This window comes from Felis catus, chromosome D3 (genome assembly GCF_018350175.1).
Source record: "Felis catus isolate Fca126 chromosome D3, F.catus_Fca126_mat1.0, whole genome shotgun sequence".
NCBI lineage: Eukaryota > Metazoa > Chordata > Mammalia > Carnivora > Felidae > Felis > Felis catus.
Genome location: NC_058379.1, coordinates 19,495,887 through 19,522,253, shown reverse-complemented (window position 1 = coordinate 19,522,253; position 26,367 = coordinate 19,495,887). Strand labels below are relative to the sequence as shown.

Sequence of the window (26,367 nt, the reverse complement as noted above, 5' to 3'; positions counted from 1 at the left end):
CTAGCCACATTTCAAGTGCTCAGTAGCCACAAGTGGCCAGTGGTTACTATGTTGGACAGCACAAATACACATAGAACATTTTCATTATTGCAGTAGGTTCTGTTGGGTGCTGCCTGTCTAGGAAAAGTTAATTTGGCAGGAGTTGGACAAGTAGGCAGAGAATGGCAGAGGGTCTGAGTGGTGTAGAAAAGGGGTGCAGGCATGGAATTTGGAGAAGAAAAGAACAAAACTCCAGGGAGCCATATGCAAGATATGAGACTTAGAAAAGAGCAGGTAAGGGGCGTATGGGTGGCTCAGTCGGTTAAGTGTCTGGCTCTTAGTTTTGGCTCAGGTCAGGATCTCCTGGCTTTGTGGGTTTGAGCCCTGCATTGGGCCCTGTGCTGGCAGCATGGAGCCTTCTTAGGATTCTCTCTGTCCCTCTCCCTCTGCCCCCACCCCACTCATGCTGTCTCTGTCTCTCTACCCCCCACCCCAAAACAGAAAAACAACAACAACAAAAAAAAAACAAAAAACAAAAAACAAAAAACCCAAACAGGTAAACAAGGGAAAGTGAAAAGTTGAAGGAAAGCCTCTTGGGGACTTGATTGTTTTCCACAGTACTTTGAGTTAGTGATGGACCCAGTGTCATTCCTTGCTGGTTGGCAGGGGGAAGCTACTTGAATCTGTCTTGGTCAGTTTCAGTATCCTCTGGGAAGGTGTAGGAAATAGATGGTGGAGCTGAACTGTAGGGAGTACTTCCACTGGGCAGATTACTCAAATGGAATAGAAAGTAGAAAGCTAAACCGTTAAGAAAAAAAGGTGGATAATTTGATCATTACTGTATACAATATTTTCTATAACGAATAACCAGGAAGTTGGAGGAAGGGTAGGCAGCAGAGTCTCTGAGGTGTCGCTGTGTTTTGGTTGCTGTTAATAACAGTGCCTTTTTCTCAAAGGCCTTATCATGTTGAGGGTGGAGCAGAGCCCCCTTCACCCTGTCTCACTGCTCCTGCCACCAAACCAGTTGGTACGGTTTGTATTATGTCAAGGCAAGATAAATCTGCAGTGTTCGAGCTCAGTCTAGGTAAAGTATTCATTAAGGCTATTGGAAAGAGCCTTTTCTTTTCCAAAGGTTCTTCTGTAAGTTTATTTTTATTAGGGTGTAGAAATCTTCATAGAATAGAATAGCCTCTTTTTGTGCTGATTATAGTGTCTCAGAGTCACCATACACAAACTTTCTTACATTCAAGTAGGCTTTCATTTTGTGAATTGTATTGCTCTACCCAGCCTGGTCCATGGCATCTTTCCAAACATGCTTTACTGTAGGGATTGCTTTTCTAGCTTAGTTAATAAAAATATATTTAAAGGTTTATCTGGGTGCAGTTTTGTGTGCTGCCAGTGTTATTCTAAGTCCTCTAAGCTGTGAAATCAGGTATGAGCCACTTAGGTGGTCGACTTGCCACATTCCTTACAGGTAATATAGATGCCCTTGTTTTCTGAACCAAAAAATTGAGATTTATATTCTTTTTTTTCCCAAAGGTTTTTTTTTTTTTAAGTTTATTTATTTATTTTGAGAGAGAGTGCACAAGTGGGAGAGGGGCAGAGAGGGAGAGAGAATCCCAAGCAGGCACTGCACTGTCAGTGAAGAGGGCTCAAACTTACAAACCATGAGATTGTGACCTGGTGCTTAACCACTTGAGCCACTCAGGTGCCTCAAGGTTTATGTTACGATAAAGAATTTTTTAAATGTTTATTTATTTTTGAGAGAGAGAGAGAGAGTGCACACAAGTGGGGGAGGGGCAAAGAGAGAGAGAGGGAGACAGTATCCAAAGCAGACTCCAGGCTCTAAGCTATCAGCACAGAGCCTGACACAGGGCCCAAACCCATGAACCTCGAGATCATGACCTGAGCTGAAGTCAGATGCTTAACTGACTGAGCCACCCAGGTACCCCCTGTACTCCCCCCGCCAATAAGGAATTTTGATGCTACCTCTGGATAAAAGAGAGAAGCTGAGAAATATATTTAGATACTGAATGTTGGAGTTTCTGGGAAGTTCTCCTGGCTTCTATGAGGCTATCACAGCAAGTATTTGAAATTAAGACTATGCTGAATAATTTGGAAAATACGATCACCCTCAAATACATGTAAAATTCTCAAATGGCAGGTTCTCTAATTCTCAAATGGCAGGTTGATTATTGCTTCATTAAATGCCAAAGATAATGTATGCTGTGTTGTATTTAGCCAGTTCCATTAGAGATCTAGGATATTCTTTTTTTTTTTTTTTTTTTCAACGTTTATTTATTTTTGGGACAGAGAGAGACAGAGCATGAACGGGGGAGGGGCAGAGAGAGAGGGAGACACAGAATCGGAAACAGGCTCCAGGCTCTGAGCCATCAGCCCAGAGCCTGACGCGGGGCTCGAACTCACGGACCGCGAGATCGTGACCTGGCCGAAGTCGGACGCTTAACCGACTGCGCCACCCAGGCGCCCCTAGGATATTCTTTTTAATGACTGAACTGAAATGCACAAAATAGTTTCAAGCTAGTAATATTCAAGGAGGAAGCCTTAAACATGGGGTGCATTCTGATTAAGTCTAAGACCTTTTCAGCTTTTTCTTTTCTGCATCAACATCGAGCTTTCAAACAGTTTTATTTATCTTTTTATTTATTTATTTATAATAAAATTTTTCAGAAACAAATTTCTACAGAGTTTTCTTCCAGTTGTGTTCTCAGTATAATGCCATTTCTTTTCACAGATTTGCTTGTAAATGCATCACAAAGAGGCAGCCCAGAATGAAGAAGGCAAGCAGGAGTGTCGGCTCAGTGCCTAAAGTGTCTGGGATAAGCAAAACACAAACAGTAGAAAAAACTAAACCTGAAAACAGCTCTTCAGCATCTACAGGAGGCAAACTCGTAAAACCTGGAACAACAGCATCATTGTCAAAGGTATTAAAATGTGGCAGTGTTTGAATATGTGATGGATTTTAGGAGGAGTGAATCTTAAAATGTTTGATTTATTAAATAAACATTATTTAGGGTTTGCCTTCTGCGAACCTCTGGGAACACACAGCCTTTGAAGAGTTCACAGTGTGGTATACTTGGTGTGTTTGGTCTGACTTTATGAATGAAACCAGATAGTAGGCTTATTGTGAAACAAATCACTGAGCACTTGCCTTGTGCAAGGCTCTTGTGCTGGTGTGAGCTGGAGGTAGAGTCTGCCTTCAAGGAACTTGTGGTGTAACAGGTGGAGGTTGTCATATACAAACATAACTAAAATTCACGCAAAAAATTCAGATACCTGGGAGAGCAGGAAAGTGGTGTAAGCATTTCAGGAAAACATTGTTTCCAGCCCAAGAAGGTTTTATGAAAAGAGCATGTGTGTCAGGTCTTAAAGGATGACCAGCAATAACATTCCTGGAACCCCTAGATAGGATTTTTTATTTCCAGTCTTACTCCCTTGCACACCGTAAACTGTTACTCTTTTTCTGACAGCTAATCCTGTATTAATCCCATTAAAATTGGGTAATATTTATTTAGTTAGAGCATAACTCGTTTTTCTTACATTCTTTTTGAGGGTGGTTTAGTTCTTGTTGGTACAGGATAGTGGCTATGGGCTTCAATAGCAGACGGACCCAGGCTTTTTGTATGCATGTGCTTCACAGCGTCATCATAGTCAGGATGAAAGAAGGAATGTATGGAAGTGGTTAGCACAGAATCTGGCACATGGCAAGTGCTTTGTAATGACAGGTGGTAGCATTTTTATTGATTACCTCTAGAAATTTTTACCAGCTCAGGACTGATTTCTGAAAATAATAGTCTTCTTTGGGTGTTCTCAGTGTCTGGGTTGATTTGGACCATCCAAGGGACAAGATGACTCCAGACCATTTTTCTGCTGGTCAAATCTTAGATCCACTGCAGAGATCCACACAGTCTTCTAGTCTTTCTTCGTGCAGAATCTACTTATTTGTTCTTTGCTTGTTTGTCCTGGGAATTTTGTGTTTTGAGTAGAAACTTTGACTCTATGGAGAAAACCTGGAGAGGGTTTCTGCTAGTCTGATAGGGAGAAACCAAGCACTGCTTGAAACATGATCTGTTTAAAAGCCTTTTGTCCAGGCAGGGCTTTGATAGATTGTGGCTTAATTATTTTAAGCATCTCATGGGAACAGCAGATGAGGGAATTCCTTATATGTATTGAAAGATCTAGCTGGGAATGCTGGTTTTTCTATTCCAGGGTTGTCAAAACTAAACCCAGACATACTCCACCTGCCCCCAGATTTCTTCCTTGCTACAGCTTTGATGAGCTGCTGGGTGTCATCCTATGGCTACCAGGAATAGACCTTTGCCCTACTTCCGTTAGTCTGAATCAGCATCCTGAATTGCTTCCTTGGTGGCAGTGCTGTCACTCTTTTGTGTAAGATAGCTGGCGTTTTCTGACCTAACAGGTTACTTAGTTGCTAGGGTTGTCTTCAGAGCAGAGTGTCTTTGTGACTGGGTGACCTGTTATTTACGTGACTGGAAGAACAGGTTGAAACATTGGCATTGGATATGTTCTGCTTTCCTTCTGTTGCCTCCCCATCAGTGGCAAACAGAGTTTTTGAAGGTTCACTATGGAGTGTGCCCTGAAGAGGCATGTCAGATCTTCTGAGGTCTGTATCTGGAGTTGATGGTAGTTTGGTTTTGAACAGTGAGTACTTTTTTATTGTAAAGCAAAAACAACTGTATTCCTGCTCTGTGCCAGCACATGCCAGCTGTCCATAGCTGTGGCTCTCCTTTGTTGGCTCTTTTAAGTAGGGGGTGTGTGGAGTGGGAAGGGTCTCAGAAGAGGTGAAACTGTTTGGGAACACTTTATCCAGACTGAAGCAATTGCTTTTACTTAAGAAAGGAGAAGAAAAATGTCACTGAATAGAAATTGAAGAAGACACAGAAGGAAAGAAAGAAATAGTGAAAATGAACAGAAAAATTGAAAATTTCAGATCAAAAGGGTTTGGAGACCCCACAAAATTAAGTGTTATTTTATTTTCCTAATTTTTCATACTTCACTGTGCGTCTCTACTGGCATTTGGACACTTTCCACAACTTGAATTCCTGTAACTGGGTTGGAGCATTGATGATTAACCAGATGAATGAAGCTGTTGGCTTTTGATCATGTAGACACCATGTACACATACTCACCCACTCATGTGGGCACCCACATATGTGTCTCTGTCACTGCACAGTGTTCAACACTTTTCTTATAGTGGCAGGGCATGGGGATGTTTCTTTACCTCTCATTTCAAATATTGTTTGGGGCTAGATTTAGTTAAGGTGGAGGAGAAAGGACCTTTTTTGACCAGAGCACCTCACTGCTGATTGGAACTTTTGTAAATATAAAATACAACACTACTGCTGTTCCTAGGTTTTTAAATTAATTAATTATTATTATTATTTTTTGAGAGACAGAGAGTGCATGGGGGAGGGGCAGAGAGAGAGGGAGAGACAGAATCTGAAGCAGGCTCCAGGCTCCGAGCTGTCAGCACAGAGCCCCACGCAGGGCTCGAACTCATGAACCTATGAGATCATGACCTACGCCAAAATCAGATGCTTAACCGACTGAGCCACCCACTGTTCTAGTTTTGAGAAAATTATTCCCATTCTTGTGAGTAGCTATGACGTCTGGTTTGGAGCCTTTGTATGACTAATTCTTTGTCACAGTGAGCGAAGAGGATGATTTGGTCTCTTATGTGCCTGCACTTTCCAGGTTTCACACACTGCTCAGGTGTTCATGGTTAATCCTTGTAGTAGAAGTAATATACTTTTTTATTGTCCCAAGAATACATTTTTCTAAAGGTTAATAGATAAGTAGTAAATTGTAGTTACTTCAGTTAGAATCTGTCTAAATAATTGATGACTGTGATGATTATGATTATTTGTGATCATATACCTTTTCGGTATAAAAATTAGTTAACCGTGTGATTGAACAATCCACCTCTGAAACTTGAAAGGCAAAATTTAAAAACTAAACTTAAATTTTGAGTTGGTGATGCAGACCATGAAACGTGGACTTTACCTTGAGAAGCATGTATACATTAGTTGTATTGTTTCATTATTTGTATCTGGAAGGGTTTTTTTAAAACATTCTTTTTAAAAAAATTTTTCATTGGTGCACCTGAGTGGCTCAGTCGGTTAAGCATCCAACTTCAGCTCAGTTCACAGTTTGTGAGTTCGAGCCCCACATCAGGCTCTGTGCTGACAGCTCAGAGCCTGGAGCCTGCTTTGGATTCTGGGTTTCCCCCTCTCTCTGCCCCTCCCTGGCTCATGCTTTGTCTCTCTCTGTCTCTCAAAAATAAATAAATGTTAAAAAAATGAAAAATTTTTTTATTCTTTTTTTTTTTATTATTAAGTAAACTCTATACCCAACATGAGGCTTGAATTTATGACCCTGAGATCAAGAGTTGGATGTTCTACCAATTGAACCAGCCAGGTGTGCCTGTATCTAGAAGTTTTTTACCAAATGATATTTTTGTATCTGTTATTAAAAAGTAGGCTAAAAATCTCTTCCCTCCATCAATTTTATTTTTTGGCCTGTTGTTAATGGTGGGGGAGGGTAGAGTTTACATGTGGAAATGCACATGCATTTGCAGAATTGTGTTAACAAAAATTGAAATAGGGAAAAATATCAGCCTGCAGTAGCTTCATGTAAAAGGAAGTTGGTGAGTACAGAGTTGTTTTTTGTTTTTAATTTTTTAAGTTTCTTTTCTTTCTTTATTTTTTTAGTAATCTCTACACCCAACATAGGGCTCAAGCTCACAACCCCACCTGAGATCAAGTGTTGCATGCTCTTCTGACTGAGCCAGCCAGGCATCCCTGTTTTTAGTTTTTTGATGAAGTATACACCCAGAACACAAAAGCACTTGTGTTCAGTGTAGTGAATCACCACAAAGCGAATATACTCTGCAGCCACCACTAGGTCAAGGAACAGAGCACACTTATATCACAGTGGCTCCCCACATGTCCCCTCTTAATTTCTGCCCTTTCTAGAAGTAACTACCATCCTAACGTCTAGCTCCAGAGGTTAATTTTGCTAATGTTTTTTAAGATTTTTATTTTTAAGTAATCTCTACACCCAACATGGGGCTCGAATTTAGAACCCTGAGATCAAGAGTTGCATGCTCTACCAACTATGCCAACCAGGTGTCCGAATTTTGCTAATTTTTTATCTTTACATAGGTATAATTGTACACTCTGTTCTTTTCTATGTCTGTATGATTTCCTTAACTCAGTGTTACCATCACTTTGCTTATCGATATTGTTATCTTATAACAGCAGTTCCGTCTTCATTGCAGATTACTAATCCATGGAATGACTATGTTACTCATCTGTTCTGTTGTTGATGGACATCTGGAGTTTCCCTTTTGTGGCTACTAAGAACAGTATTGTTAGGAACATTTAAAAAAAATTTTTTTTAATGTTTATTTTTGAGCAAGAGGGACAGAGTGTGAGCGGGGGGAGGGCAAAGAGAGAGAGAGACACAGAATCCAAAGCAGGCTCCAGGCTCTGAGCTGTCAGCACAGAGCTTGATTCGGGGCCCAAACTCATGAACCGTGAGATCATCACTTGAGCCGAAGTCAGACACCTAATTGACTGAGCCACCCAGGTGCCCCAGGAACATTCTTATTCATGTCTTTTAGTCCACATGTACAACCATTTCTGTTGGCTCTGTAACTAGGAGTGAAACTATGAGGTCATAGGGTGCATAGTGTTCAGCTTTCTTGGATATAGGGCCAGATCATTTCCCATTTTACACTGCTGGTGGCTCCACATTCTCACCTGCACTTAAGTCACTTTCCATTTTAACCATTCAGGTGTATGTAGAGGGATTCCGAAGTGGCTTCAGTTTGCATTTGCATTATTATCAGTGGGATTAAGCACATTTTTGTATCTTACTTTTATGTGTTTAGTGGACAGTTAGCTATCTTATTTGTGAAGTGCTTCTTAAAATCACTTGCCCATTTTTTTTACTATGTTATCTCTCTTTTTTAACTTTTTTTTTTTTTTTTTTTTTTGTAGTAAAACACATTTACCGTCTTAACCGTTTTTAAGTGTACGGTTCAGTACTATTAAGTACATTCACATTGAGCAACTGTTCCCACCATCCATCTCCAGAACTTTTTCATCTTGCAAAACTGAAACTCTGTCTCCATTAATCAACAACTCCCCATTCCCCCTCCCCAGCCTCTGGCAACTACCTTCTGTCTCTTTGAATCCGACTGTGTAAGTACTTCATATGAGTGGAATCATATTTGTCTTTTTGCCACTGGCTGATTTCACTTAGCATAATGTTCTCAGAGTTCATCCACATGGTAGCATGTATCAGAATTTCCTTTTTAAAGGTTTAATAGTATTCTACTGTATGTATATACCACATTTTGTTTATCCATTCTCCAATCAATGGACACTTTGGTTGTTTCTGTGTGGACTTTTGGCTGTTGTAAATAATAGCTGTGAAATTGTGTGAGAAAATATCTCTTAGAGGCCCTGCTTTCAGTTTTTTGGGGATATATTCAGAAGTGGAATTTCTGGGTCATATGATAATTCTATTTTTAATTTTTTGAGGAGCCTCCATACTGTTTTCCACAGCAGCTCTACCATTTTACATTCCCATCAAGGAATTCTCTTCCCAACAAGTGTTTTAATTTTCCCATGTCCTCACCACACTTTTTTTTTCTTTAATAGTAACCACTGAAATGGGTATGAAGTGGTGTAGTGTGTCTTTTTTGTACTGATTTATAGTTCTTTGGCTATTCTAGATGTGAGTCCTTTGTCATTTATATGTCTTGCACATATGTCCTCCCACTCTGTGCCTTTTCTTTCTCTTTCTTTAATGCTATCTTTTGATAAATGGAAGTTCTTAATTTTAATATAGTCCAGTTTGTTAATTTTTTCTTTATAGTTAGGGATGTGTGGTGTGTATGTGTGTGTGTTTATGGAATGTTTCGTCATCCCAAGGTCAGGAAGAGAGTCTCCTGTATTTTTTCAAGAGTATTATTATTATTATTATTTTTTTTTTTAATTTATTTTGAGAGGGAGAGAGACTATGCACATGTGTGCACAGGAGCAGGAGAGGGGTAGAGAGAGAGGGAAAGAGAGAATCCCAAGTAGGCTCTGCGCCTTCAGCACAGAGCCCTGTGTGGGACTTGAACTCACAAACTGTGGGATCGTGACCTGAGCCAAAATTGAGAGTCAGATGCTTAACTACTGAGCCACCCAGGCACCCCCCTACATGTTAACCTCTTATCATGGCTGGTCATTTTCCCTTTACACGTGTACTACATACATATATAATTTTTTCTTGAACTTGAAAGTGTAAATTGTAGAGATAATGCTTCTTTACTGCTGGATATTTCAGTGTGGATTTCCCAGAAAACAAGGATATTCTCTCTTGTAACCAGAGTATAGTTACTAGATCTGGAAGTGAACATTGATAAAATGCTAGTATCTCATCTATAGACTTTAATTAAATTTCACCAATTGTGCCAATGTCCATTTTAGCAAAAAAGACATTTTTTTTCTGGTCCAGCTTTCAGTCTAGGGCAGTGAATTACAGTTAGTTGTCATTCTCTCCAAATTCTTCTTAAATCTAGAATAGTTCCTCAGTTTTTGTCTTTTATGACCTTGACATTGCAGAAGAATGTAGGCCAGTTTATTTGGTAGACTATCTTCCAAATTTAGGTTTCTCATGTCTCTTTGTGATTAGGTTGAGGATATGCACTTTTGGCAGAAGTCCTACAGAAGCCACATGTCCTTGGCATAGCATTTCCAGAAGTACATGCTGTCAATCTGTTCCATTCCTGGTGATATTAACTTAATTTGATTAGGGTGGTGTCTGGTTTTTTCCACTATCAGGTTACCATGTTTCCTTTTGTTAATTAATAAAGTATCTTATCAAAAACACTTGGGAGAGTTTATAAATATCCTCTTTGTCATCAAACTTTCACACCCTAACTAGCAATTTTTGGTAATTCTTTCCAGAATCTGTTATTAGTATGATTTTTGCCAAGTGGTAGTTTTTCAATTCCATCATTCTTTCTACATTTAGTAGTTGCATATTAGTGTGGAATAATGGACTGTTTATTCAGTGGGCTGTCAATGGTTAGCATGATTTATTTTGATGCTCAGATTGTCCCCTTCAAGCTGGCTCCTATGTTCTTTTGACATGTTCCTGTTCTTTTTTGAACAGCCTCTTAATTTCTGACGTAAGTTTTCTTTTTTTTTTTCTTCAATATATGAAGTTTATTGTCAGATTGGTTTCCATACAACACCCAGTGCTCATTCCAAAAGGTGCCCTCCTCAATACCCATCACCCACCCTCGCCTCCTTCCCACCCCCCATTAACCCTCAGTTTGTTCTTAGTTTTTAAGAGTCTCTTATGCTTTGGCTCTCTTCCACTCTAACCCCCTTGTTTTTTTTTTTCCTTCCCCTCCCCCATGGGTTTCTGTTAAGTTCCTCAGGATCCACATAAGAGTGAAACCATATGGTATCTGTCTTTCTCTGTATGGCTTATTTCACTTAGCATCACACTCTCCAGTTCCATCCATGTTGCTACAAAGGGCCATATTTCATTCTTTCTCATTGCCACGTAGTACTCCATTGTGTATATAAACCACAATTTCTTTATCCATTCATCAGTTGGTGGACATTTAGGCTCTTTCCATAATTTGGCTATTGTTGAGAGTGCTGCTATAAACATTGGGGTACAAGTGCCCCTATGCATCAGTTCTCCTGTATCCCTTGGGTAAATTCCTAGCAGTGCTATTGCTGGGTCATAGGGTAGGTCTATTTTTAATTTTCTGAGGAACCTCCACATTGTTTTCCAGAGTGGCTGCACCAATTTGCATTCCCACCAACAGTGCAAGAGGGTTCCCGTTTCTCCACATCCTCGCCAGCATCTATAGTCTCTTGATTTGTTCATTTTGGCCACTCTGACTGGCGTGAGGTGATATCTGAGTGTGGTTTTGATTTGTATTTCCCTGATGAGGAACGATGTTGAGCATCTTTTCATGTGCCTGTTTGCCATCCGGATGTCTTCTTTAGAGAAGTGTCTATTCATGTTTTCTGCCCATTTCTTCACTGGGTTATTTGTTTTTTGGGTGTGGAGTTTGGTGAGCTCTTTATAGATTTTGGATACTAGCCCTTTGTCCGATATGTCATTTGCAAATATCTTTTCCCATTCCGTTGGTTGCCTTCTGGTTTTGTTGATTGTTTCCTTTGCTGTGCAGAAGCTTTTTATCGTCATAAGGTCCCAATAGTTCATTTTTGCTTTTAATTCCCTTGCCTTTGGGGATGTGTCAAGTAAGAAATTGCTACGGTTGAGGTCAGAGAGGTCTTTTCCTGCTTTCTCCTCTAGGGTTTGGATGGTTTCCTGTCTCACATTCAGGTCCTTCATCCATTTTGAGTTTATTTTTGTGAATGGTGTGAGAAAGTGGTCTAGTTTCAATCTTCTGCATGTTGCTGTCCAGTTCTCCCAGCACCATTTGTTAAAGAGACTGTCTTTTTTCTATTGGATGTTCTTTCCTGCTTTGTCAAAGATTAGTTGGCCTTACGTTTGTGGGTCAAGTTCTGGGGTTTCTATTCTATTCCATTGGTCTATGTGTCTGTTTTTGTGCCAATACCATGCTGTCTTGATGATTACAACTTTGTAGTAGAGGCTAAAGTCTGGGATTGTGATTCCTCCTGTTTTGGTCTTCTTCTTCAAAATTACTTTGGCTATTCGGGGCCTTTTGTGGTTCCATATGAATTTTAGGATTGCTTGTTCTAGTTTCGAGAAGAATGCTGATGCAATTTTGATTGGGATTGCATTGAATGTGTACATAGCTTTGGGTAGTATTGACATTTTGACAATATTTATTCTTCCAATCCATGAGCACGGAATGTTTTTCCATTTCTTTATATCTTCTTCAATTTCCTTCATAAGCTTTCTATAGTTTTCAGCATACAGATCTTTTACATCTTTGGTTAGATTTATTCCTGGGTATTTTATGCTTCTTGGTGCAGTTGTGAATGGGATCAGTTTCTTTATTTGTCTTTCTGTTGCTTCATTATTAGTGTATAAGAATGCAACTGATTTCTGTACATTGATTTTGTATCCTGCAACTTTGCTAAATTCATGTATCAGTTCTAGCAGACTTCTGGTGGAGTCTATCGGATTTTCCATGTATAATATCATGTCATCTGCAAAAAGTGAAAGCTTAACTTCATCTTTGCCAATTTTGATGCCTTTGATTTCCTTTTGTTGTCTGATTGCTGATGCTAGAACTTCCAACACTATGTTAAACAACAGCGGTGAGAGTGGACATCCCTGACATGATAAGTTTTCTATTTCTCCAGCCCCAGCCCTATAGTCAGTCAGCCTTTTCTCCAAAGAGAACTTGTTCCTTTTAGTAGAGGATGGAACTTAAAGCCTTTGGAAATGAAGTGTGCTCTTGCTTTTGAGTGTATGGTTTTTAAGCCTGCTTAGTAGACAAGAGAGGAAACATACACATACACACACATCTGTATCAATTTTCATATCTGTTTCTCTCCATATATTGAAAACCTATGAGGGGCGCCTGGATGGCTCAGTTGGGTGGCCAAATTCATCTCAGGTCATGATCTCGCGGTCCATGTGTTTCAGTCCTGAGTCAGGTAATGTGCTGACAACTCAGAGCCTGGAGCCCACTTCTGCTTCTGTGTCTCCCTCTCTGCCCATCCCCTGCTCTCTCTCTTTTTTTCTCTCTCTCTCAAAAATAAACATTAAAAAAAAAAAAATCCTATGAGTTCACACTGTTACTTCCAAATCCAGTTGACATACATACAGTGTTTAGAGTAGCCTTTTCACTTTATGTAATCATAATCCCAATCTCTTGACAGTGAGAGACCTGGTTTTCATTATCTATATTTACTTATTTTCTAAATCCTAGAATATACAGCCAATAGTTAGAGAATTGCTCACCCATGCCATTGCCAAAAACAAATCTACTAGCTAGAGTTCACAATGTATACTTTTTAGTGGTTAGCTTGAGAGTTTGAGGATTTATGGTCAAAATACTGTTTTCAGAAGATATTTGGATTCTTCCCCTGCCCCCTACCCCATGTGACTATGTCATTTATTTGAAATGCAGTTTAGTCTATTTGTTCCTATTGTGTTCCGTTTTAGGGGAAACCTTAAACCCTTGTTTATTTAATTTTAATTTACTGCCAGCATGTGAAACACTACCACAGTTCAGTTCTACATGTCAGAACTAGGACAAGATGTGAAAAGTGTCCCTCTCCTCCCCGATTCCTTCTTACTCTGTCCCCACCTGTCCCTAGGAGGTTAAGAGTCTGGTTGGGTTTTTGTTTTTATCCTTCCTGTGTTCCTTTTGCACAAATGATCAGATACATGTATATTTATTTTTTTATTTTCCCTTCGTTACCCAAAAGTTGCCATAATTAGATCTACTTCTGCCCATTTTCTTTTTTTCACCTAATATATTCTAGAAATCTCTTTATACCAATTTATGGCAGCCTTTCTCATTCTGTTTAATGTGTCTTTGTATGGATATACTACAATTTTTTCAGCTAGTGTCCTATGTATGGACATTCAAAGTGTTTCCAGTATTTTGCAGTTAAAAACAATGCTGCATTGACTAACCTTATGTGTATGTATTTGTATTATTGGAGGTATGTCTTCAGGTGAAATTCCTAGAGGTGGGATTGCTGGGCACAAGGTAAATGCATATGTAGTTCTGTTAGACATTGCTGGGTTCCTTTCATAAGGCCACATCCAGCTGTGTTCTCACCAGCAACCTATGAGTGTGCCTGTTTCCCCGCATCCCTCCCAAAGGAACGTGGCATAACTCTTCATTTTTGCCAGTCTCTTAGGTGAGATGTGGTATCTTAATGTTGTTTAATTTACATTTCTCCTATTGTGAGTTAGACTGGTTATATCTTTTGTATTGTGTATGTATTGATTATATGTGATAGTTCATTTTGGTCACCTTTCCATGTGTCTTTTACCCCTTTATTGCTAAGAGTTCTTTTTGTATTAAGGATATTAGCTGTTTATTTGTGAGGTATTGCAGATATACTCTCCCCATTTCTCATTTTTTAAAATTTTGCTTACGATGATATTTGTGTATCATGCACAGGATTAAATTTTTTTTAAGATTTTAATTTTTATAGACTTAGGTTTATCAATTCTTTGTTTTATCATTCAGGATTTTGAATCATAGAAAACCTTGGGACTTATTTTTGATATGGTGTGAAATAGGGCTTAGTCATTTTTGTAGGGTTTTTTTTTTGTGTGTGTGTGTGTGTGAATATACTATTAACCTAGTACTATTTATTGAAAAACCCATTTTTTTTCCTGTACTCTTTCTTTGGTCATAAAACAGGTATCTATATAAGCAGTTTCTTTTGGGATTCTTTTGTGTTCCACTGGTTTATTCATGTGCCATTACTCTACCATCATAGTTAATGTGATAACTGCAGAATTTTTGACTTGGTTCTCTGAGGTATGTTGAAATCCGCCATTAACCAAAGACAAATAGTAAACAGAAGTGTGTTGATTAAGCCACTTTTCACATGACTGTGTAGGGTTGTCTTCAGATGTAATTTTTATGAAAGAAAACATATTTAACTTATGGAGAAAGAAAAAAATACCTCAAAGAAAGTTTAACTTTTATTAACAGAATATAAAAGGTGATTTGAAAACATAAGAGTGTGTTGAGTTTATATACTGACTAATGGATGAGGGGCAAATTGACAGGAAGGAAGTAGAACTTAATTTGCAGATTTTTTTTGTATCATAGTTGATGATCAATTTCATAAACAGGAACTAGTCTTAAAGAATATGAGCAATCCTTTATGATTAATGCAATATCCTCCTTCCTTCTTACATAACCAGATTTTTCATAATGTGACAACTCTAAATTACCAAAGCTTAATTAGCTTAATTCATTTAAATTAAAACATTAATCCTTTTCTGCCTCTTTTTTAGTGAGACTGACCTACCTAATGGTATTATATTGTAACTTTTATAATTGAATGATGAGAACAGAATCTACTCCACTAACATTTAGAACAGGAAGAGACTTTAGAGATTAATAATTTATGAGCCATTTTGATTTATTGAAATGAATTTATTATGATTATCTAAGAGTAAGCTTGGCTCCAGATAGACAATAATATTAAATCGGTTGGTTAACTTGTGCTTTCACCTTCATGGGACAAAACTTTTGGTTCTTTTATTAAAAAGTAGTTTTTCATAGGTGCTGGTGAGGATGTGGAGAAACGGGAACCTTCTTGCACTGTTGGTGGGAATGCAAATTGGTGCAGCTGCTCTAGAAAAGAATGTGGAGGTTCCTCAAAAAATTAAAAATAGAACTACCCTATGACCCAGCAATAGCACTACTAGGAATTTACCCAAGGGATACAGGAGTGCTGATGCATAGGGGCACACGTACCCCAATGTTTATAGCAGTGCTTTCAACAATAGCCAGATTATGGAAAGAGCCTAAATGTCCACCAACTGATGAATGGATAAAGAAGATGTGGTTTATATACACAATGGAATGCTACTTGGCAATGAGAAAGAATGAAATCTGGCCACTTGTAGCAACGTGGATGGAACTGGAAGGTATTGTGCTAAGTGAAGTAAGTCAGTCAGAGAAAGATATCATATGTTTTCACTCGTATGTGGATCTTGAGAAACTTAACAGAAGACCATGGGGGAAGGGGAGGGGAAAAAATTACTTATGAACAGAGAGGGAAGGAGGCAAACCACAAGAGACTCTTAAATACAGAGAACAAACTGAGGGTGGATGTGGGGGGGTGGGTGAGAGGAGAAAATGGGTGATGGGCACTGAAGAGGGCACTTGATGGGATGAGCACTGTGTGTTGTATGTAAGCTGATTTGACAATAAATTATATTTAAAAAAAGGTAGTTTTTCTTTTTTCACAGATTTTTAACTCCTCTATGTTCTTTCTAGAAATAAAATTTTTTTCATTCTTTTAAGTAATAATTTTATACCCAATCTCATTATCCAGAGTGCTTATTTTGGTTTTTTAATTGAAGTATAGTTTATGTCTGTTTTCTTTTTACTTTATTTTATTTTATTTTATTTTTAGTTTTATTTTTTAAAATTTACATCCAAATTAGTTAGCATATAGTACAGCAATGATTTCAGGAGTACATTCTTTTTTTTTTTTTTTTTTTTTTTATAAATTTTTTTTTTTCAACGTTTATTTATTTTTGGGACAGAGAGAGACAGAGCATGAACGGGGGAGGGGCACAGAGAGACGGAGACACAGAATCGGAAACAGGCTCCAGGCTCTGAGCCATCAACCCAGAGCCCGACGCGGGGCTCGAACTCACGGACCGCGAGATCATGACCTGGCTGAAGTCGGACGCTTAACCGACTGCGCCACCCAGGTGCCCCAGGAGTATATTCTTTAATGCCCCTTACCCATTCAGCCCATCCCCCCTCCCACAATCCCTCCAGTAACCCTCTGTTGTTCTCCATATTTAAGAGTCCTTTATGTTTTGTTCCCCTCCCTGTTTTTATATTATTTTTATTTCCCTTCCCTTATGTTCATTTGTTTTGTCTCTTAAAGCCCTCATATGAGTGAAGTCATATGATATTTGTCTTTCTGACTAATTTCGCTTAGCGTAATACCCTCTAGTTCCATCCACATAGTTGCAATTGGCAAGATTTCATTCTTTTTGATTGCCGACTAATACTCCATTGTATATATATACACCACATCTTCTTTAAAAAAAAATTTTTTTTTTAATGTTTATTTATTTTTGAGAGAGACAGAGACAGAATGCGAGTGGGTTAGGGGCAGAGAGAGAGGGAGACACAGAAGCAGAAGCAGGCTCCAGGCTCTGAGCACAGAGCCCGACGTGGGGCTCGAACTCACAAGCTGTGAGATCATGACCTGAGCCAAAGTCGGACACTCAACCGATTGAGCCACCCAGGTGCCCCTATACCACATTTTCTTTATTCATCCATCGATGGACATTTGGGCCCTTTCCATACTTTGGCTATTGTTGATAGTGCTGCTGTAAACATTGGGGTGCATATGTCCCTTCAAAACAGCATACCTGTGTCCCTTGGATACTTAGTAGTGCAATTGCTGGGTCATAGGGTAGTTCTATTTTTAATTTTTTGAGGAACCTCCATACTGTTTTCCAGAGTGGCTGCACCAGCTTGCATTCCCACCAACAATGCAAAAGAGATCTTCTTTCTCTGCATCCTCGCCAACATCTGTTGTTGCCTGAGTTGTTAATGTTAACCATTCTGACAGGTGTAAGGTGGTACCTCATTGCGGTTTTGATTTGAATTTCCCTGATGATGAGTGATGTTGAGCTTTTTTCATGTGTCGGTTGGCCATCTGGATGTCTTCCTTGGAGAAGTGTCTATTCATGTCTTTTGCCCATTTCTTCACTGGATTATCTGTTTTTTGGGTGTTGAGTTTGATAAGTTCTTTATAGATTTTGGATACTAACCCTTTATCTGATATGTCGTTTGCAAATATCTTCTCCCGTTCTTTCGGTTGCCTTTTAGTTTTGCTGATTGTTTCCTTTGCTGTGCAGAAGGTTTTTATTTTGATGAGGTCCCAGTACATTTTTGCTTTTGTTTCCCTTGCCTCTGGGGACATGTTGAGTTAGAAGTTGCTGCGGCCACCTGTTTTCTTTGTAAAAAGCTCGTATTTTTTTCAGTCTTTATAAAATATAAATAAATTAATACAAAGGGTCTTCCTCAAGTAGTATAATCATTTAGACTGACTAACCCTCACTCTAACCATAAACTCTCTAGTTTTTTATTTATATATTACCTCGGCTTAAAAAAAACTTTTCAATTTTGGCTTAAATTAGACTACTAAAAAATTAGATCAGATAAGAAAACTAAATTTCCAAGTAATGGCTCCATCACTTTACATCCATGATTTACTATAAAGCAATGAATATTATATCGGATTCTCAGTGGTTTTTCTCTCTAGAAATTGCAGGATGGCATTTTCTTTGGTATTACAGAACTTTACTGGGAGCCCATGTGATAGTGCTCAGATGATCCCTGGTCGTAAGTCATGTCCTATCTGAAAGTAATAAAGAGTATGTCTTCACTTTTTCCACTCCCCCACTGACTGTGGCACATGTGGGCACACAGTTGGCTTCCATAAAGTTTTTGATTACATATATAATTTTTAAATTAAATTTTATTTTATTTTATTTTATTTTTATTTGAGAGAGCATGCCACTTAGGGAGAGGGGCAGAGGGAGAGAAAGAGAGAATCTCAAGCAGGGTCCATGCTTAGCATGGAGCCTGACACAGGGCTCAAATTCCTTACCCCCAGGATCGCAACCTGAGCTGTTATCAAGGGTTGACACTCAACTGACTGGGTCGCCCACGCACCCCATATTTTTGTATTTTTATTTTTATTAAAAAAACTTTTTTTAATGTTTATTTTTTAGAGAGAGAGAGACGGAACGTGAGCGGGAGAGGGGAAGAGAGAAGTGGGAGACACAGAATCTGAAGCAGGCTGCAGGCTCTGAGCTATCAGCATAGAACCTGATGTGGGGCTTGAACTCATGAACTGTGAGATCGTGTCCTGAGCCAAAGTCAGATGCTTAACCAACTGAGCCACCCAGGCGCCCCAGAGTTTTGCATTTTTAAAAGAAATGTGTGATTGTTTATAAACCAGTAAAGTACTCTCTGCAGCACAGTATGATGCATTGGTAACTGTCAGAAAGTCTTTGTGAGGCTCTTGAATTTAATATAAAAGCCAAGAACTTTGCTTTAGTCTCAAAATGTTATTTACTCTTGCTTCATCTAGTCAATTTGTTTTTCTTTTCTGTTACTTCTAGACCAAGAGCAATGATGACCTCTTAGCTGGAATGGCTGGAGGGGTGACAGTGACTAATGGTGTTAAAGGAAAGAAAAGCACCTGCCCTTCTGCTGCATCTTCAGCATCGGTCCCTGCCATGACCACTGTGGAGAATAAATCCAAGATCAGCACAGGTATAGGTGGCATTCAGAATAAGAGTTAAAGTGCTTTTTTGTTTGAAGCCAGAGTGCAGTGGTATTTAAGGGGTTCCACTAATTAGAAAATGTCAGACATGTATTTGTATTTCAACCCCATGTACTCATCACCCTTATCAACTGATGGCCAGTCTGAATTCCTTGACATCCACCTCCTCTCCTCGTTATTTTGAAGCAAATTCCAGGTGTCATTTAATTTCTTCCACAAATATATAATTATCTTTGAAAGATAAGGATTCTTCTAAAAAGAAAATCACAATGCCATTATCAGTACTTAAAATAATTAATAATCATTCTTCAAATCATAAATATAGAGAAATACTCAAATTTACAACTTTAGAAAAAAAATTTTTTTAACATTTATTTATTTTCAAGAGACAGAGACAGAGACAGAGTATGAGTAGGGGAGGGGCAGAGAGAGAGAGGGAGACACAGAATCCGAAGCAGGCTCCAGGCTCTGAACTGTCAGCACAGAGCCCGACACAGGGCTTGAACTCATTAACCATGAAATGACCTGAGCTGAAGTCAGATACTTAACCGACTGAGCCACCCAGGCGCCCCTCTTAAGTTTTCTTTCTTAAATCTATTTTTATCTTATAATTTAATTTTTGTAAAAACTGTTTGACCTGTACTTTCCTGTGATCTGTATTTTGATGTCACATCCCTTTGATGTCCTTGGCCACGTTCCTTTGTTTGTTTACTGTTAATGCGATTGGATCTAGAGTCTTGATGGGATAGATTCAGGTTCATTTTTTACCCCCAAGACTCCTTCAAACATGGTAGTTGTCCATCCACTAGTAGGCATATCATTTTTGGTTGTCTGTCTTTCCATGATATAGGCAGCCTTTGATGATCAATGCCTGTATCCATTCATTCCTGTTCTATCATTCTTTCTTTATTCATTAGTAGCAATTTGGCTTTAGGTTTGATAGAGTCCATAAGTTAACTCGTCCTGTAGTCCAAGGAGTAATGCTATAATTTTTTACTTTTTACACTTACAGAAAAACTTTAAGTCTTCCAATGAACACAAGACCATATGTTTGTAATACAGCTGATGAAAGCCTGTTAGTAAAGATTATAACAGACCTTCTTTATCATCCTTATTTAGGCTCTTAGCCCTTTTTGTATGTATTAGACTTTTTTCTAGCTCAGGTTTACCTACTGTCCTCTCTCTTGCTTTGACCTTCTGTGGTTTTTTCCTTCCATCCCAGATCACACCCTCCTGCTAATTATAATAGTCATGTGTATGATCACGAGGAGGAAACATGGAAGTCATTACATTAGGCATCATTCCATTTTATGCTCACTATAGCCCTATGAGGTAGAGGCTATTATTATCCTCATTTTAGAGTTGTGAGAGCTATGCTTAAAGCTCAAGTATCTTGGCCTAAGGCCTTGCATTTGTTTGCTCAGAAAATATTTATTGGGTACTCGCTTTGTACCGGGCCACAAAGCTGGTAGTGGAGCAATGGCTGCACCTTAGGTCTTTTATTTTCAAGCCTGAGGTCATCACCACATTTAACACTCCAGCTTGTGTGGTAAGAAGGAAATTAAGTACTCTAATACCATCTATATATCTTCCTGTTTCCAGCTTTTAGAATTTACTGGGAGAGATCCCTTGGATTTGGGCCTTGGTTCCCTACTGACACCTTCCCTCACAAGGCTGAATTCAGGTATCACCTCCCTGGATCCATTGCCCCTACTGGTGGCAGCTTTATACATCTGTATTAGTTTGCTAGGGCACTCGTAACAAAATACACAGCCTGGGTGACTCAAACACAGACATTTAGTTTCTCACTAAAACTGGTTGAAGTCTGAGATCAAAGTTGTCAGCCAGTTTGGTTTCTTCTGAGGCCTCTCTCCTTGGCTTGTAGACGGCTGTTTTCTCCTTGTGTCCTCACATGGTGGTCCCTCTCTGTCTGTATCCCATTCTCCGCTTCTTATAAAGATACCAGTCAGATTGGATTAGGGCCCACCCTAATAACCCTATGTTAACATATGTACCTCTTTAAGTTGATTACTCTTTTTCAAAATACAGTCACATTCTGAGGTACTGGGGGTTATGTCCTCAACATAAGAATTTATAGGACACAATTCAGCCCATAACAACATCCTTACTTCTTCAGTTCATCTACTCTATGTTTTATTTACTCCCCATGACTTCTCTAAGACCAGTTCACTTGTCTGTAACTCAGATTTTTCTATCTACTCGCTGGTCACAATAATCTCAGAAGGGGAGCTTTTCTTTTTCATGTTCTGTCTCTTCCTTTCTTGTTTCTTTACCTCTCCTTTCCTTTTGGGGCATTGTCAATCCCTTCCCTCATTACTGGCTCCTTTCCTTTTTGGCTTTCAGGCATGTCCAGATCTTTTCTTTCTTACCCCGGATTTTGGTTTGGTTTGCAATTGTTTCTTCTCATCTTGTTTCTTCTACCCTAAATCTGTTACAGATGTATTATCCCTTCTGTGTTCTTACAGAGATCCAGATCTCACTCCCCAAATGTAGGCCCTCCTTTTTTTTCTTTTACTATTCTGCCTGTCCCCATTCCTCCTTTAACTGCTCTTCTTCCTTATATGTTTCACTTAGCCTCTAGATTAGTTTTCATAAAAATACTCTTTTCTGTGTCTTCCCTGCTCCAGAACACTTATTGAACATTTACTATTGTGACTCACTAAATTTTCCCTGATGTTCAGGGCCCTGTAGAAACTTCCCCTACTGTTCCCATTAATTGTGTGACCTTACTTTTCCTTTCTGTGTGTCCTGTTCACTTCTGCTTCCTTGTTCTGTCCTGTGGCCTCCCCTGCTCTACACCAAACCCCTGGCAGAATCAGTGCCTGTCTACCTATATCACATAGACCTTTCGCTCTCTCTTACCCCTGAAGCCTGGTGCCTGCCATGTAAAGAACTAGCAGGTTTTTACAAAATACTGATTAGATGTAGATCTTATTTTTCTTTGCTTTTTTATTTATTTATTAAAAATTTTTTTTTAAATGTTTGTTTATTTTTGAGAGACAGACAGAGACAGAGTGTGAACAAGGGAGGAGCAGAGAGAGAGAGAGGAAGACACAGAATCCAAAGCAGTCTCCAGGCTCTGAGCCATTAGCACAGAGCCCGACACAGGGCTTAAACTCATGAACTGTGAGATCACAACCTAAGCCGAAGCTGGACACTCAACCGACTGAGCCACCCAGGCACCCCAGCTTTATTTATCTATCTATCTATCTATCTATCTATCTATCTATCTATCTATCTATTTATTTATTTTTGAGAGAGAGAAAGAGAGAAAGTGAGCGGGGTAGGGGCAGAGAGAGGGAGACAGAATCCCAAACAGACTGTGTGCTGTCAGCACAGAGCCCAGTGTGGGGCTTCAACCCATGAACTGTGAGATGACCTGAGCTGAAACCAAGAGTCGTTTGCTTAACCAACTGAGCCACCCAGGTTTCCCTGTTTTCTAACATTTAAAGAGGCAGCATAGTGTACTACTTAAGTTGTGGATTCTGGAGCCAGACTCCCTGCCTGCATTTGAATCCTTGCTCATCCACTTATTACATGTGGGATGTTGGCAAATTACTTAACATCTCTGTGTTTCTTCATGATAATAATAATGAGGCTTGTATAAATTAATGTATGTGAAGTGTTCATCTGTGTATGTGTAAAATAAGCACTAAGTACATGTTAGCTATATTATATGTTATTGGTACTATTTATATGTCATTCTGTGATGTGAAAAACTTTTTGCACTTACTTTGATCGTACTTTTTTTGTTTATTACAGGTATCTTAGATTTTTGGTTTGTCCAGAGGCTGCTTTTCCCTTCTTGCTCATCCTTCTTTACCATCTGCTTCTGTAGTTAGTTTGCTACCTGACTGGCTAATCCTAGAGTCTGCTTCATCTAGCTTGCCCTAGAGTATTATGCCCCTGGCCACTTGTTTAAAGTTCATGGTTTAGGATTCAAGTTAATGGGTAACTTTTTTTATGTTAATAGCTTTATTGAGATATAATTCTCATTTTATAAAATCCACCCACTTAAAGCATACAATACAATGTATAACTTCTTTTTCATGGATAATTAAAAAAATAAATGATTTGGTTTTGAGGAAACTGAATTTTACAGTGATTAGAATCTAAGGCAGGATTAATGTCGGTCAAAATCAATGTGTAGGCCTCTAGATTTCATCTCATTAGACCTAGGGAATAACCTCTGTGCCTTTTGTTGCTAATATCTTTGCCTTACATTCTTTGTTATAAACATTTAGGCACAAGTTCTTCAACCAAGCGGAGCACTTCTATAGGTAATAAAGAATCCAGTTCTACTCGAGAAAGATTACGCGAACGTACCCGACTAAACCAGAGCAAAAAACTACCCTCTGCGGGTCAAGGAGCCAATGATGTGGCATTGGCCAAGCGTTCCCGCAGTCGCACCACAACAGAATGTGATGTTCGCATGAGCAAGTCTAAGTCGGACAATCAGATCAGTGACAAAGCTGCTTTGGAAGCCAAAGTGAAAGAGCTGCTCACGTTGGCAAAAACAAAGGATGTGGAAATCTTACATTTGAGAAATGAGCTCCGAGACATGCGGGCCCAGCTGGGCATTAATGAAGATCATTCAGAGGGTGATGAAAAGTCTGAGGAGAAGGAAGCCGTCATTGCTCACCAGCCAACCGATGTTGAGTCCACCTTGTTGCAGTTGCAGGAACAGAATACTGCCATCCGCGAAGAACTGAACCAGCTAAAAAATGAGAACAGAATGTTAAAGGACAGGTTGAATGCCCTGGGCTTTTCCCTAGAGCAGAGGCTAGATAATTCTGAAAAGCTATTTGGTTATCAGTCCCTGAGCCCAGAAATCACCCCTGGCAATCAGAGTGATGGAGGAGGGACCCTCACCTCTTCGGTGGAAGGCTCTGCCCCTGGGTCTGTGGAGGATCTCTTGAGTCAGGACGAGAACACCCTCATGGACCATCAGCACAGCAACTCAATGGACAATCTAGACAGTGAGTGCAGTGAGGTGTACCAGCCCCTCACATCGAGTGACGACGCCCTAGATGCGCCATCGTCCTCAGAGTCTGAAGGCATTCCAAGCATAGAGCGCTCCCGGAAGGGGAGCAGCGGCAACGCGAGTGAAGTGTCCGTCGCTTGCTTGACAGAAAGGATACACCAGATGGAAGAGAACCAACACAGCACGAGTGAGGAACTTCAGGCAACTCTGCAAGAGCTAGCTGATTTGCAGCAGATAACCCAAGAACTGAATAGTGAAAATGAAAGGCTTGGAGAAGAGAAGGTTATTCTTATGGAGTCTTTATGTCAGCAGAGTGATAAGTTGGAACACTTTAGCCGACAGATTGAATATTTCCGCTCCCTTCTGGATGAGCATCACATTTCTTATGTCATAGATGAAGATGTAAAAAGCGGACGCTATATGGAATTGGAGCAACGTTACATGGATCTAGCTGAGAATGCCCGTTTTGAACGAGAGCAGCTTCTTGGTGTCCAGCAGCATTTAAGCAATACTTTGAAGATGGCAGAACAAGACAACAAGGAAGCTCAAGAAATGATAGGGGCACTCAAAGAACGCAATCACCATATGGAGCGCATCATTGAGTCTGAACAGAAGGGTAAAGCAGCCTTGGCAGCCACGCTAGAGGAGTACAAAGCCACAGTGGCCAGTGATCAGATAGAGATGAATCGTCTGAAGGCCCAGCTGGAGAATGAGAAGCAGAAGGTGGCAGAGCTGTATTCCATCCATAACTCTGGAGACAAATCTGATATTCAAGATCTCCTGGAGAGCGTCAGGCTGGACAAAGAAAAAGCAGAGACTTTGGCTAGTAGTCTGCAGGAAGATCTGGCTCACACCCGAAATGATGCCAATCGTTTGCAGGACACCATTGCAAAGGTACCGTTTAAGTAGACAGAATGTTCTGGATCAGCATTATGCAGCTGCAGTACACACCATGCTTACCAAAAGCCGGTATCATTTCTGTGATATGTCATTCACTTTTTGTAGGCTGATTTTGTTTTAAAGCTTGAGAATGGTTTTCCTTTATTGGGATACAGTAAAACATATTCTTGAAAAAATGTCACTTTCACTGCCTGTGAGAGGATGGGACTGTAATTATAACAGAATTTGTCCCTAGGCTAGGTACGCCCAGGGGCACATAGAGGACTATGTCTTGTTACTGACAAGGAAGGACCTTAGAGATCATTGGTCCAGCCCCCTTGTTTTATACGTAGCATAATAGCAAGGACTTATGCAGAACTACAGCCTGGGGTTGCTGGCATTCTGGCCAGGGGTCTGTGCCCCATGTCATTGCTGATGCAGTGTTTATTTGCATGAGTTACCCAATTATTCTATCTTCCATTTTATTTCCTGTTTTAGGGCACTGGTTTTTAAAGAAACACTAGTATATCTTTGGCCAAAATTTAAATAATTTAGATTGTAATTTTTTAGTGATGATGTTTAGAGATACAAGTTAGGGTATGTATTATTTGTTGGAACATATATGTTGGAAGACACTTTGAGCTAATACTTTAGCAATAACAGTATTTGAGAATTTGTTTCCATTTTTAATTTGGTAATGAAACTGTCACAAATCAGACATCTTTGGGGGGGTGGGATGGGAGAGAGATATTAATTATTAACCAAATACATGTCTTTGGTCCATACTTTGGAGAAGGGAAATTTTTTTAAAATTTCCTCATAAATAATCTAGTTAAGTTCAGTGATATGTCAATATAATTTGTCAGTGATATAGCAACAAATTATGTTTAAGCATATTATAGAGTGCTTTTTCATAGATTCATACAGTTACTACAGAGCTAGTTTTAGCTCATACCTCGGAACTCATGCTTTGCTTCCTTTGAAACAGCGTGTACATCCATTGTAGAATTTATCTTAGAGCAGCTCCTACTTTTCTAATGTGCACCATCATTCTATACAGGTAGAAGATGAATACCGAGCCTTCCAAGAAGAAGCTAAGAAACAGATAGAAGATTTGAATATGACATTAGAGAAACTAAGATCAGAGCTGGAAGAAAAAGACACAGAGAGGAGTGACATGAAAGAAACCATCTTTGAACTTGAAGATGAAGTAGAACAACACCGAGCTGTGAAACTTCATGACAACCTCATTATTTCCGATTTAGAGAGTAAGTGATGGGGGAGCTTTTCATTCCTTTTGTTGTACCCATGTTAACGAGCAGGGACAGTTTGCATTCAGTAACAAAATGAAAATTGGTCGCTGTCACTGCTGAAGTGGACAGGCACAGTAGACAGTGGCCTGCAGAAATACGCATGTGGCAAAGCGTATTTCACACATTAGCCAATAGTCTTTGGACTGCTATGTTTTGTTCA

General features: G+C 39.4%; 1 protein-coding gene across 3 annotated transcripts in view; it reads left to right on the top strand.

Annotated features, from left to right (window-relative positions):
- Positions 1-26,367, top strand: part of SPECC1L (sperm antigen with calponin homology and coiled-coil domains 1 like) — a 140,579-nt gene that overhangs the window by 30,068 nt on the left and 84,144 nt on the right. For all 3 annotated transcript variants that reach the window (XM_023241547.2, XM_006938626.5, XM_045041952.1), the window contains 4 exons: positions 2,735-2,924; positions 18,847-19,000; positions 23,276-24,909; positions 25,955-26,162. In XM_023241547.2, the coding sequence (XP_023097315.1) occupies positions 2,772-2,924; positions 18,847-19,000; positions 23,276-24,909; positions 25,955-26,162 (2,149 nt within the window). In that variant the 5' untranslated portion in view covers positions 2,735-2,771. Of the gene's footprint in view, positions 1-2,734; positions 2,925-18,846; positions 19,001-23,275; positions 24,910-25,954; positions 26,163-26,367 lie in introns of those variants that run through there.